Source organism: Meriones unguiculatus, chromosome 1 (assembly GCF_030254825.1).
Source record: "Meriones unguiculatus strain TT.TT164.6M chromosome 1, Bangor_MerUng_6.1, whole genome shotgun sequence".
Lineage (NCBI taxonomy): Eukaryota > Metazoa > Chordata > Mammalia > Rodentia > Muridae > Meriones > Meriones unguiculatus.
Genome location: NC_083349.1, coordinates 178,401,128 through 178,415,463, shown reverse-complemented (window position 1 = coordinate 178,415,463; position 14,336 = coordinate 178,401,128). Strand labels below are relative to the sequence as shown.

Sequence of the window (14,336 nt, the reverse complement as noted above, 5' to 3'; positions counted from 1 at the left end):
ACAACCAGTCAGGAATACAATCTGGGACCCTATCTAGAAAACATGTGCCTGGCATCAAAGGTGGCTTGCCCAAAGGGATTTGCAATCTATGGTCGAGTGGGTCTAGGGAGGTGCTCAGTGGGTAATGTGCTTGCTGCACAAGCATGAAGACCCAAGCATGAGTCCCCAGCACCCACATAAAAGCTGGGTATAGTGATGTGCATCTGCACCTTCAGTGCTGGGGCACAGCTAGCTGGATCCGTGGTGCTCACTGCCCAGCCACCCAGGCTGCCAAAGTGGTAAGATCCAGGTTCAGTGAGAGACCCTGTCATAGAAATTAAGGTGGAGAGCAACAGAGGAAGACACCCAACATTGACCTATGGCTTCCACGTTACACACACACACACACACACACACACACACACACACACACACATGGGTGAGGGTGTAGTCAGGGTCTGGCACAACCTGTGCTCATATTCTTAAGCCTTCCATGGGTATGAGGCTGTGCATAGTGATAGATATGCCTATAGTGAGGACCTCAAGGTATTGAGATGCCTTTGACCAATGGTCCTTCCACCAACATTAGCCAGTCAGAAGCGAGGAGAGGAGAGGGGAGGGGAGAGGAGAGGAGAACTCTATAGCATAATCAAATTGGACAAAGTGTCTAAGAGGAGAGGTCTTAAACTAGGCTTGTGAGAACTAAGGTCTAAGGAAAGAAGGTATCTGGGTAACCCATGAAAGGTGAGTCTCTAGAGACCAAGAGGAAAGGGAACCATCCCAGTTGAAAAAAAGCAAGGTCCCAGGCAATACTGGCCCTCAGGTAACACAAGAGGGAACCAGTTCCTGTGGCAAGGTAGCCAGAGGGGCCCTGCCAGGCACACTGACACTGCCTCTACCTCCCATTTTTCTTTCTTTTCTCTCTCTCTCTCTCTCTCTCTCTCTCTCTCTCTCTCTCTCTCTCTCTCTCCTACCTCCTTTGACTTCCACTGTCTGCTTTTTAAACCTCTCTGCTGGCGTTTCTTGGCTACCTCTGTCGCCTGATTGTCTGCTTTTCTTCCTCCTCAACTGTCTTTGTTGCTGAGGTTTTAAGAGATTGAAGGCGGAGATTTAGGGCCACCCCTCTGGTACCATCTAGGTCTTGCACCCATGCAGCAGCTTCGTCGTCCCCTACACTCAGCAGACCAGACAGGGAGTGGGGGGCACCTTGGATTCCCCGTTACCTCTGTCCTTCAGTGATGGCCTAGACAATTTATACCCCCTATTGCCTATGGCTATATGTTGTCATAACCTGGGTCATTTTCTCATTTAATACTATCCATAAACACAATAAAACTGTCGGAAAGCCTAGCAGAGCAGGGAGAGAAGGAGAGACTTGGGTTTGGAAGGAGTGGAAAGGTGCCTGAGTTGGGCATGCGCAGAAGGTGGGGACGCTGGGTAATGATCTAAGGACTTAGTTGGGGCAGGGTCTGCACTGTATCATCCAAATGCCATGTTTTCTCTTCCAATCCCGCTCCTGTCCTGGCTGTAGTGTGTCAGATCCTCCCCAAGGGAGTGGTTGCTGTCCTGGGACCATCGTCCAGTCCAGCCTCCAGCTCTATCATCAGCAACATCTGTGGAGAGAAGGAGGTGAGTGTGGTGCTGCATTGGGGAGCAATCGGGCCTGTAGGTTGGATCCTTGAATGCAGGAAGGGTCCAAGGATGCTCTGCTATTACCAGCATCATCAATGCCAATGCAAGGTAGAATGGCTACCGGTTCGTGTGAGGACCAATGACCACGTCCTTCTTCCAAGTGATAAAAAGAGGGAGAGATGTTTGGCCACAGGATTTCCAAGCTAAGCTCAGTGTCTTGGGGTCCCAGGACAGAGCAGTGCTGGTGATCTGTCATGATGAAGGCTGGCAGTCTAGCATGAGGCTAAGGGGCCAGAGGTCTGAGTTCTGCACTGTCGTCGATGCAGGCAGCTTTTCCCTGGGCTTCTGGGGAAAGAATACCTAAGGGAGGAAAAAAAACACTGCTCCGTTTTATTGTGAGAATAAAATTTAAAAGCCTCTGCTTTCTGAGTGCATGAGAAAAGAGATTTTATTTTGTTTTCCTCGTTCCTGCGTTTGCTCTTCCAAGCGAGATGTTGGTCCACAGGTGTGACCTCTGAGTGGAGTCTCTCTGGGTCCAAAGTCTGGAGGCCATTTCCTCTGGTTTCAGTTCATGGGACAAAAAAAACACGATGGAAGACAGGTTTCCTAGCAACTTGTACTTTAGAGAGCCAGCAGATTGTAGGCATCCTCGTGGGCTCTTTTAGAGGCTGCTGTCTTTCTCCTGCAAATACATTTCCAGAAGACAGTAGGCAAATGCTCCCCCGGTCTCCCACAGCCTCCCTGTATCCTAAAGGCTTTCTGAACCAGTCTGTAGGAAGCAGATGGACCTTGGTCTTGGGAGGATCATGGGGAGGCAGCACCATCTCCCACCTGTGCTGGAGACTGGAGACTTGACTTTCTAGCAGCATCTGGCTCTGGGGAGTAGCTGGGTACCCTTTCAGAGAAGGCATAACTTCCCACAGCAAGCTACCCTTTCACAAAGAGGGGGAATCACAGACAGGCTTCCACCTACCCAGGCTTTCTGGAACCGACCTCTTGATCAGGGTTTGTGAGTAGTCCCTGGTTCTCTAAGCCTGTCTCAGAATTGTCACATTCAGGCATCTTACTGCTCTAGTGGCCCCTGTCCCAAGGCTGGATTAGCTTCTCATAGATGCCCAGAACCTCAATTATACCGGAACATGCTTCTTAGCCCAGCTCAGACCACAAAGCCACTTCTGTCCCGATACAAGGTTTGCAGCGTTTCACAGGCTCAGCCAGGAGCTGACGTTTAATTTAAATCTCTCTCGCTGTGCTACAGGTAACAGTCAAGTGTGTGGCAGGCTGTTACTCCAGCATTGGCTCTGATCTTCACCCAGCTAGGTTGCCAGCGTTTGAGCTCCCACACTCTTCTGCTGACGCCTTTTCCTCTCTGTTCTCTCCCTCTTGCCCCACCACACTTCCTTCACCTGCCCCTTGCTGTCGTCCTCCCAGTCCTCACTCCAGAATAGCCCTCATCTTGGAACTGGAGCTGTTTCTCATTGGCTTGCAAGACCCTTCACACTGTGTGACCATGAGAGCCACTGATTTGCAGTGTCCTCCACAGTCCAAGCAGAAGGCACTGCCCTGAGAGCAGCCAGGCAGTTACCCCTCCTTCATCCAGTCGTGTTCTTTCCAGAGCGACCTTGCCTGCCACTCAGATTATGCACTGTGGTTAATATTTTATGAGGCCCAACTCCAGGGAGAAGCCTCCAAGTCCCTGCTATGGGTTCCGGCCTTTTAAATGCTGCTAATATCTCTGAGACCCCATGGTTGGCTGCTTCCTGCCTCCTGCTCTCCCCTCAGCCCCACTGTGGCAACTTCCTAGGATGAATCTGCAATCGCGAATCAATCATGAATTGATTTTTCTCCAAGGCAGAGAACCAGCAGGGTGAGGCCTAGCTACCCCTGCCCAGGCCACAGAGCAGCTGGCTGCCTCTCCAGTAGCCTTCCAGAGGGCTCCCCCACCTAATCCTGAAGAGACCCCTCTACCCTCTCCCTTGTGCAACTAAAAGGGCCTCTGGAAACTTCTACAACTGAAGAAGAAAGAAGGGAGAGAAACCAGACATTTAATTGTTCAGGTGCTGACTGTGTGTGGAGTTACAGGGATGTTTTGTTTTTGTCACAGAATCCCATTCTTTCTTCTTGGACTCTCAGAAACACCTGAGGTCAACTCTGATTTGATGATGTTTAGCCAGGTTAAACGGTTTGCTCCTGAGTCACACAGTAGAACCTAGACATGAAACATTCCATAGACTCCAAAAACCCACATCTCCTTCTCCTTCCTGAAATCCAGGGCTAGGAGCTATGAATTCATCCATGTCTCCAAGGGTTCCCCACCATGTGGGAACTAATGGGCAGAGCTCTTTGGGCTAGCTGCTGGTCAACTCAGTGGGCTAACAGTCACACAGGGAGGAGTTCCCAGCCTTGCCCTTCATCTGGCTCATTTGTCACCTCTTTTGCCTTTAAGGTGTATGTTACTCACCTTAGATGGAGTGTGTGGAATACTAAGTGCAAGCAGGAGGAAAAACCCTCGTGAAATGCACTGGGTCAGCTCTGCCCTTGAGAGCATCCTTCACACTCACCAGGCTTTTGTCGATTCTGCACCATGCAGGCCCTGCTGGGGGGGAAAAATGGCTGTGCCCTGTGCATGGTTCAGGGGCTAAGCCTAGTTGAATTCAGTAATTCTCTCTTCAGATTTTACTAGATCTTTGCTGTCCTCCCATCTCCATTTCCAAAGAGCTCTGGTTTCTGGCAGACTTCTCCCTAAATCGCAAAAAGATAAGATGGTAGAGTCCTACAGACACCATCACAGCATTATCACAGCCCCCTGTAGCATTGCTTCTGAGCAAAGCCAGGCAAAAGAAAAAAAAATCTTCTGTAATCGCCTCTGACTAACCCATTCTGGAAGCCAAGAACCTCATCATCAGGAAATTCTTCTGCTGTCTATTTTCAGTCCCACTTGCTTCCGCATCAGTTCAGACTCTCACCCGGTTTCAGCTTTCCCAGCTCTGAGTACCAGGGATGAGAGTATCTGGATAAAATCAAGGTGGATGGCAGCTTATTACAATTTAACTTTCCTATTACCTACCAAATAGCCTAAGCTGTCAATAACGCCACCATCGGTACCACTTAATATCTCTCTCCCAGCAAAGTGAGGGAAGACAGCACCTTCTAGAAATGTCACTAGTAGATGTGGTGAGAAGCCAACACTGCTCTGATGAGTTTAGGGTAGATGTTTGGCCATCTGGCTCCACCCAGAGGCTGCCAGTGCTTCTCAGTGCTGCTTGCCCCTTGCTCCCGAGCTTTATCCAGGAAGCTTGCTGGGAATTACTGCATACCAGCTATGTTGGGTTGGGCTGAAGACCTCTTCTGTAACCTCTAGGAAACTGCTTGTCTCTTCTTGCCATCTTTGTTCGAGTTCATTAGCTACAGATAATATTCTGTAAGGACTACGCCTTCAAGAGTGATTGGACTCTTACACCTCAGAGTATGTACAGAGGTCTCCAGCCAAAGGGTGGCTTGTTCTGGGTCTTTCCAAGGATGTTACCACATCACACTCCCACGGGCTCAAAGCCCAGGTCCTGCATGCCACCTTTCCTTTGGTGTGTGTCAAAGGTGTTAAGCAAAAGAAGACATGCCCAGGCACAGCCTGGGTTACCCATCCTGCTTTCCCCTTTCACTCATTCTGGATCCTCCTTGCTGCCCTTTTTCTGCTTTCCTTGCCAGGTCCCTCATTTCAAAGTGGCCCCAGAGGAGTTTGTCAGGTTCCAGCTGCAGAGATTCACCACCCTGAACCTTCACCCCAGCAACACCGACATCAGCGTGGCTGTGGCTGGGATCCTGAACTTCTTCAACTGCACCACCGCCTGCCTCATCTGTGCCAAAGCAGAATGTACGTATGCCCAGGCTGCCCCCATGACAAACAACTGGTCTTGTTCACTTCCACTAGGCTGGGGGCTTGTAACCACCCAGGAAAGGGGGGAAGGGGTGTCCTTAGGATCCTGGTCTGACAACAAACAGGTGCAATCTCTCCCTCAATCTCTGTCTCTCTCAATCTCTGTCTCTCTCTCTCTGTCTGTCTGTCTCTGTCTCTCTGTCTATTTCTCTCTCTGTATGTGTGCCTGTGCGTGTAAAAGAGAAACAGTGCCCCTAAGCACCCTTTACCTATACTACCTGGGCATGGAACTAGGTTGCAGGGAGGCTGGCCAACTGCCAAGTCTTTTTGTATCTGCAAACTCAATTCCCACATTTTCAGCCTCATTGTTAAGGGGATACAAAGGGAAAGGGAGAGAGGTGGGAATACAAAATTGAATGCATTTGTACTTGATGAGCTGAGGAGTATCTTCCCCCGGAGAGCAGGTTTTGCTGATGGAACAAGGTCCAAGGTCAATTCCTGATAAAGCATTTTCTTTTTTCTTTCTGCAAACACAGGTTTGGAAATGCATTTTCTGTGTCGCTCACACAATTTGAGACATAAATTTGGTGTTTATGAGATTTAGCTAATTTGAGACAGCAAACATATGTGTCCATGTATTCCAGGTGGCATTTGTGTATCCACTCATTGTCAGTTAGATGCTGGCCACTGGTGTGTGCTGGTGGCCAGTGCTTGAACGCAGCATGTCACCTGCACAGATGAGCCGTACAGGTTGCCCTGACCCTGCAGGTTGTCAAGGGCTGTGCTCATGCGTGGGTGTGTGCTCTCTTCTGGCAGGACCTGTCTTCGACTTGTTTGAGCTGCTCTGAGCAAGGCCCCCCTCTGTCCTAGAATCCAAGTCATGTCTAAAAACAAAGCCACATAACAGGTCACAACCACCCTCTTCAGCTGTCATACATGACTGCCTGTACACACACACTTTTGTATTTATCCTCCAGCTTTCCTGACTGTATACTCAGCAAAACCTTCTCTCCTGCATGCTTTATCTGTACCTGCTTATTACTACCACCCAGGGGTACAGAAGGCATGAAACCCCATTTTCAAGTTGGGAAGGTTGAGACTCACATGTAAAGTGACTCACTCACAGTCCTAAACAGTAGGCAGCAGGATGAATGAGTGCTTCTCCATACAGCTCAAGCTCCCTCAGAGACCAGAGTGGACAGAAAGGAGAATGGTCACTGCCTGCAGTGTGAGCTGTCCTCTGGGTGCGTGCTAAATGTCAAGTGAGCACTGTGGCTCGTGGGAGGAGATGTCCCTGAGCCCAGCGATGCCAGGAAAGGTCTGCAAGCATGGGCAGGGCTTCAGATGAACCTGGAAAGATTCAAAGGACTTAGTTAATGAGGAAGAGAGATGCAGGGAGGAGAAAGGAAAGAAGAGGTACCTGTTCTGTGCCCGAGGAGAAGCTGGTTCCATTAAGAACGAATACCGATAGAAAATGGAAGGAGGCCGAGGCAGGAAATCCAAACCCATGGGTGGCAAGTAAGGAGTGTAGAGTTGGGTCCTGTGTTCACTGAAGGACCTTAGTGGTCTCTTCCATGAGGGACTTCCTCAGAAGAAAGGTCATTGTAATGCTGGGTTTGCCAGTACGAAACAACTAGTTTGAATAGATAAAAATGAGGCAAGGCTTGCATTCAACTCAAGGAGCTGGAAACGCGTAGACCTGGTGGGAGAATGCTTGTTCTGAGGGGTCCAGCCAACAGGGCCTGTGGAGGCTCACATGTGCATCACATGTAAGAACACACCAGCTCCTCTCCCTGTCAGCCAATTTGGGTATTGAAGCAGTTAAGAAAAGAAAGTGAGTTTGTAGGGGATGGGGTGTGTTAGAGTTCTTAGGCTGGGGGCTCATTGAAGGGCTCAGTGAACAGGAGTAAAACTCCTTCCGTATAAAAGAGGAAACAACTCCAGAGGATAGCTGCCTTTGTCTAGAGTCCCATAGCTAGTAAGTTGCCGATCTGGGCCTTAAATCCAGGTTTCCTTGAAAGTAGTTCAGTGTATTGCCAGCATCACCTCTCTATTTGTCAAACTGGGTTCCTCTGGGTCTAAGTTGACCTATGCAATGGTCCCAAGTCACTCATGACTACTTACATTTAAAAATCTGAATGAAGTAAAAATGACAATTTCAGAGCTGGGTATGGTGGTGCTCATCTGTAAGCTCAGCACTTGGGAGGCTGAGGCAGGAGGATTGCTGTAGAATGCAGCCTTCACAGGCTACAGAGCAAGACTGTTTAAAAAATAAAATTACATTAAAAATAGGAATCTAGACCCTTCATCTTACTAGCCTCATTTCAGGTATTCAATAGCCACACGTAGCTAATAGGCATCAACTAGCAAGCACTGAGACAGAACATTTCTGCACTATAGAAAGCTGTCTTGGACAACATTGCTTTGATGTGCATGATGATGATGGGCAAAGTGCTCTATAGCAAAAAAGCAAACAGAGAATAAACCTTCATCTTCTTTCCCCCCTGTGGCAACTTACAGTGTGTCTTGGCATGGACCTTCTGAGATGCCTGTGGCTCTCCAAATTGTCTGCCACAAACCTCACAAAGATGCCAATCTGGTAGGCAACGGGATACAAATATTTGATGGAATGTGGTTGGGAGGTGATGTATTTCTGCCCTCTGTATGTAGTACCCAGCATCATTGAATGATGTTCCAGAATCAAGCCCCCTTCTCGTGCTGGGAATTGATTGTCACAAGGACAGTCTAACGGGACTTACACAGCAGGGCTTTTAAGAAAGAGAGGAGACAGCCGTCCATACCCTCTCTAGGCAAAAGTTTTTTTGAAGTCTACCTCAGTGCTAGTTAACAATGTCTTACCCACCCTTTGGGAAATTCCTTCTTGTGTCTAAGCTATGATCCTTCTTACTTATAAACTGAGCCCTGTTTCTCTCCTCTAGCTTTTATGAGGCCTGGGGAAATCTGTGGCTCCAGTGTAGGTTACACATCTACTCTGAACTGAGCACTTTCCTGGGTACTGTTGCCTCCCAGGTTGGTACTCTTTCCGTTAGAATCATGGCTCTCCCTCCTCTACTCAGTCATGCTGGAGTGGAGGACACAGCGTTGGGGTCTTTAAGAGACTTCAAGGTCTTGTCACAGCAAAGCCGAGACTCTTCTTCAGGTCCTCTAAGCTCAGGCTGAAACTTGCCTCTCTGAGTGGCACCCTCTCCCTTGCCAGATCCATACTTACAGCCCCCGGGCAGCTGCTTGCTTGTGGGATCTGCCTGGCAGGAATGGAGACTTCCAGAGCATAGGTCCCCACAGTTCTTGAAAAGAGGGGTAGGGTGGCTGGATACAGTCCAGGGTCTGGAAGACAAGAGGATGTCCGGCCACAGGCTCAGGGCATCTCCAGCCCTGCGTGGCAATGGTGAATTCTGCTTAAAGAACAGGTTAGGTTGCTTGACTTCCATCCCCACCCGCTAGGCCAGGGGGAGGAAGGTGGGGCAGGCAGGCAGGAGAAGTTCAAGGGCAGAGAAGATTAAAAATCTAATCAAAGGCTGAGGAAATGAGGGGCTTTGGGGAGAGGTGGCTCAGGGCTTGGGATGAGACCTTCTTCAATCTTCCCTATTAATGCTGGGACAAGAGACACTGGGGGTGGAATTAGGAGCGGGAATCTAATTCTATTTCCCAGCCTCGGAATCACATAACAGGTATCATTCCACGGGGAACTGACCACATGTGCTCCTGTTTCCCAGAAGGAGTATTTTTTTTTTTTTTAATAATAAGGTTTGGGACCAAGCAGAAATACATAGTGAATCACATTATTTTTCTTTAATGAGAGAGAGAGAGAGAGAGAGAGAGAGAGAGAGAGAGAGAGAGAGACTCAGAACATCTATAAATCTTATTTCTAAAAAGACCTAGAGGAGATGGAGTGGGTGGCCCTTCCGTGGCCCTCCTAGGCATTCCCACAGAACTGTGTGAGGGCTTCCAAGGAGAGCTGTGGGTCCCCACTGTGGTGGTGGGAAGACACTTGTCATGATCAGAGGAGAAAGTGTTGCCCAAGGGAAAGAGAACCACCCTGAAGATGAAGAAATGGCTGTGAGGGAAGTGATTGTCATGCAAGCATGAGAACTCAAGTCTGGATCCTCACAGAACCCACATAAAAACCTGGTGGGTTCTAAATACTTGCAAACTCAATGCTGGAGAAGCAGAGACAGGAGGCTCCCCAGCCCACCAAGCTAGCTAAGCTATTGAGCCCCAGTTTCAGAGAGGCTCTGTCTCAAAAAATAAGGACCATGATTGAGGAGGGCATCCAAAATTAACCTCTGGCCTCTACTTGAAAACACACACACACACACACACACACACACACACACACACACACACCCATACATGCATGACGGGAGAGGAAGAGAGAGATCACCACGCTATTGTAGCTCAGAGGAGCTGTTCCATGCTCAGCAGTTCAGTCCACCTTCCCGAGCCTTTCTTTCCTCTTTCTCTTTTTGGGGATGATCAAGCTCATTGCAGTGACAGGGTGGGAAAGTCCCCTCACCCGAAGGATGATACACATTTGATTATTGCTATCTCGCCCTGCAACTCCCGCTGAGGCAGTGGGAGCCAAGCAGGGACTCCCAGGACCCTTTCAAAGAGTAGCTGGGACAGCAGTGGGCCTTCTCCATGAGCCTGTGAGAAGCCCCTTGCTCCGTGCACCCACAAGGCTGACCTTCGGAGGGGATACTCATCCCAGTGACACGTACTGTGTGCTGCATACCGTGCTGAGAGTTTTCTGCTATCCCCTTTCAACCTAAAGTTCTCAGGTCCTGGGTTTGGGCCCTGAAGTTACCCAAAGGTTTAACTCTAATTTAAACCAGAGAACTGAAGATCACTGTATACGACAGGGTCTATTATCAGTGTCATTAATACGCACTAAGAAAGAATAGGTGACATCCAGTTTTAGGGTCACATGTCTCCCACCTCCCTTGGCCTTGCTCACTCCTCTGATCCACATCAGAGAGACAGGAGTGAGGAACACCTTTTCCTACATGTGGGGAGCATAGAGACCTCCCCTGTGAATGGTGCTGCTGGAGGCCAGGTGATGGAGCTGAACAGCTGTGCTTGGTCCCCACCTGCCCAGACCTCTAGCTCTGTGGTCTTCATCCTTCCACCTCAGCCTCGCAGGCTTCCTTGCCCTCCCTGGCCCTGGCATCAGCCTCAGGTGTGGAACGGGACCAGACAGAGCGTGTACCCACACTTGAATCTGGAGTGTTCCCCTCACCACTCAATGACTAGTCATTCTGGACTCTCACCTTCTCTGGTCAGACTCAGTTTCTCAGCTAGGTAGGGCAGCACTCAGGAAGTTGAAGGAGGAGGATATTGAATTTGAGGTCTTCCTGGCTTGTGTAAGTAAAAGACCTAGCCTCCAATTGACCCCCTCCCTGCAAAAAGAAAGAACAAATTGGTGCCACAAATGGTGTGACAGCCATACAACCTGGGTTTGACACTTGGTGAGGGAAGAAAAATGAATACTCTGCAGGTCAAGGGCACCAGGCACCACACCACACTCATTTAACTTATTGCCTGCTCCCCAAGGTCCTCCACAAGGTCAATCTGACAGCGTTCTCCCAGGATTTCACAGTGCTTCCCTCTCTGGGAACAGGCGCTTCCCAGGCCAAGGGCTGTACCGAGGGAGTCAGCTAGTGAGGGCAGGGAGGAGGGGAGAGGGAGAGAAGCTGTGCTGAATGAACTAGATACTGGTTTGCATTTTCTTCTTTGAGATGGACTGCGTGTGTCAAAGGACGGCCTCACACTCACAGAGAGAAGCTTGAACTTCCCATCCTCCAGTTGTCCCTAACAACTGCTGGGATCCTGGAGTGCGTTCCCTAGCTGTTTTATACAGTACTTCCTGCATGCTGGGCAAGTGCTCTACCAACTGAGCTACTCCTCACACCCTGATGAGGATAATTGTGTGTGTGTCAGGGAACAACTTGTAGGAGGTGGTTCTTTCCTTCCATTAAGTAGGTCCCAGGGATCAAACTCAGGCAATAACTGGGTGGCAAACACCCTTAGCTGTTGAGCCATCTGGCCAGCTCTTCACCTCACTTTTGTTGAGATTGGCTTCCTCACTAAACTTGGGGCATGTTGAATCCTCTACGCTGGCTGGCCATGGAGATGCCAAGATGCACTTTTCTCTCTGAGTGTCTGCCCTCCACCCAGCAGAGTCACAAGCACTTGCGGTTCGGAGTGTTGAAGACACAAACTTGGGCCTCCTTGTTTGTACAGCAAGCGCTTTAACCCTGAGCCATCTCCCAGGCCCCGTTTTTAGATATTGATATTTGATGCTCTGTGTCCCCTGCAGAGACATTACTCTGTCCTTGTCCTGTGGCTGTAACCAATGCTGGCTGCACTTTCACAGCCTTGGTATCCTCCCTCTGGCCCTAGGGCGCCTGCCTTCCGGTTCTGGAAACCAGCCTATGCCCTTCCTCCCAGAGCAGCTGCCTACTGTGCTCCACAATGATCCACTTTGATCCTGATCGAGACTAATGGGTTCCCCAGGCTCCTCAGCCCAGCCTTGGCAGGCAGGCCTACTGCTGGGCCAATATCCTATCCCCACTCCACAGGAGAGAATGACTGGGATAGAGGTAGAAGCCTGAAGAGAGAACAGAGTTTAGCCCCTGTGACAGTAGCTGTGCCTGGTAAATCCTGAGTTCTAAGAAAGAGCTGAGAAGGCTAATGAGCACACATCCAGCAGCACCAAGCAGAGCCAGCTTTCTCTTCTGTAAATCTCCCACTGCTACAAAAGCAGCAACTTCTGGGGCCTGAGGATAGTTTACCACCAAGCATGACAACCTGAGCCAGGACCCCAGGACTCATGTGATGGAAAAAGAACTGACTGCAGAAAGCCTTCTCTAACCTCCACATGAGTGTGTGTGGGAACACACCCTCTCCTCTCCTCTCCTCTCTCTGTCTCTCCCTCTTCTCTCTCTCTCTCTCTCTCTCTCTCTCTCTCTCTCTCTCTCTCTCTCTCTCACATACACACACACTACAAAATTAATTTTAAAAGTTTTTTGTTTTTTTTTTTTTAATTTTCAGAATCAGAGACTCCCCGAACTGGAAACACATGCCTTTTTTCTCTGTCTACTTCCCGCCCACAGTCTAATTCCCTAGACTGTGGTCCATAAGAGGGACTTCCCATAGCCTCTTCACCCCCAGCCATAGGGAGCCAAACTTCCACACATGCAGTCCATTGTGGCTTTAGACAGTGAAATGGACGATGTTTCCCTTATGTGAGTAAGACTCTCTCCCTGTGACCTCTGACCCCTCACTGTGCTGATGCTTCCACGACCGAGTCTGTCTTCCGATTGCCTTTCTTGTGCTTCATCGGGCTACAAGCTGCTTGGCTTGGTGACAGTGTGACAGGTCTTGCCAGGCACTGCTGTTCCCCTGGCCTCAGAATTAATTCCCCCAGTGTCTAATTTAGTCCAGTCCAACAAGTGTGGTGCAGAGATGTCTGAATGGGTTCCCTGACTTTCCTGGGCAAGGGAATCATTCCGATATATAGTATTGTATTTGGATGGTTCCAGCTTACAATGAGCTAACTTACATTTTCCTACCTTTACTATTGGCAGAAGCAATGTGCCCTCGGCGGAAAACATTCTTAAGGGGCTTATAAGATGGCTCAGTAGGTAAAGTAGTACCACGCAGCATGATGACCTGCTTTTGGATTTCCCAACACCCACATAAAAACGTGGGAGCAGTGGCATGGGCTCTATAATCTCAGTTCTAGGGAGGTAAAAGCAGGAGAACCCCTGGGCTTGTTGGGCATCTGCCTAGCTCAACTGGTGAGCCTCTGATTCAGGGAGAGGCTCTGACTCAGAAACTAAGACAGAAAGGTTGAAGGAGGCACCTGACATTGAACCCCCTCCCATCTTCCCCACCTCCAGTCCCCCCCACCCCCACATACATACCGTACTTGAAATTTTGATTTGGATTCCTTCCCTGGGTAATGGTATCAGGTCTAACACTTTCTCTGGCGGCTGGGCAGTGATAGCAAGTCATGTGATCACAAGGTGAAAACCCCACACCAGACTGTGCAGTGTGTGGCCTTGCTTAGCCACAGTGTTCCACAGCGGTTGTGTGTGCAATGGGTTTTCAGATTAGGATATCGCTAGCTGACAACAGCCTTGTTGGGATTAGAGTGCTTTGAAAATTCAGGGCACTGTGTACGCTGGCAAATATTTTACGTGATTTATCAGCGGAGGCAATGATTTAGGAGCTGGGTGATTGTTTCTGGACATGTTGGGGGAAGAGGAAATGGCTGAAGACTAGAGGAAGGAGAGATGTCTTCGGGAGGAGAGGCAGGAAAGCTCAATAAGAGGCAAACAAGATTTGCAGAGCCACTTCCGGGTGACTGACCCCTCAGTGCTGCTTGACCAACTCTATGCTGTGCTCATTTTTGGCACCATCCAGGTGGGGTAAGGGCTGATTCTCAATGGGCGGTTGGGGGCGGGTACACACCTGGAGAAGTACTCACTGCCCTTGTCTCTACCCCTCCCTCTTAGTACACAGGATACAGGTGACATAGAGGAAACGTGCTATTCTTGTTTGAAGGGTAGCACAGCAGCCAAGGAGTCAGTGGCTACAGATGTGGAGCAAGGTCTCTGGTGTGTCAGCAACCTGGGGAGCTTTTCCTCCAAGAGCCCCATGCACCTGTCAGGATGAAAGGGATGAAGGGTCCCTGGGCTGCCTCTGTCAACTATTTTGCCCACAGTCCCTCCATCTTCCCTGGGACTTCCTGGTCTCACTCCCCTGAATGGCATTGCCCATCTGATACATTTGGAATGTGCTTAGCCTCTTTCTAGCCAGGCTCCAA

The 14,336-nt window shown here is 49.6% G+C and overlaps 1 protein-coding gene across 4 annotated transcripts in view; it reads left to right on the top strand.

Moving 5' to 3' along the window:
- The window catches only part of Grik4 (glutamate ionotropic receptor kainate type subunit 4), a 426,381-nt gene that overhangs the window by 268,481 nt on the left and 143,564 nt on the right, over nt 1–14,336 (top strand). For all 4 annotated transcript variants that reach the window (XM_060372150.1, XM_060372148.1, XM_060372145.1 and 1 more), the window contains exons 5-6: nt 1,511–1,608; nt 5,317–5,482. In XM_060372150.1, the coding sequence (XP_060228133.1) occupies nt 1,511–1,608; nt 5,317–5,482 (264 nt within the window). The remainder of the gene's footprint in view (nt 1–1,510; nt 1,609–5,316; nt 5,483–14,336) is intronic.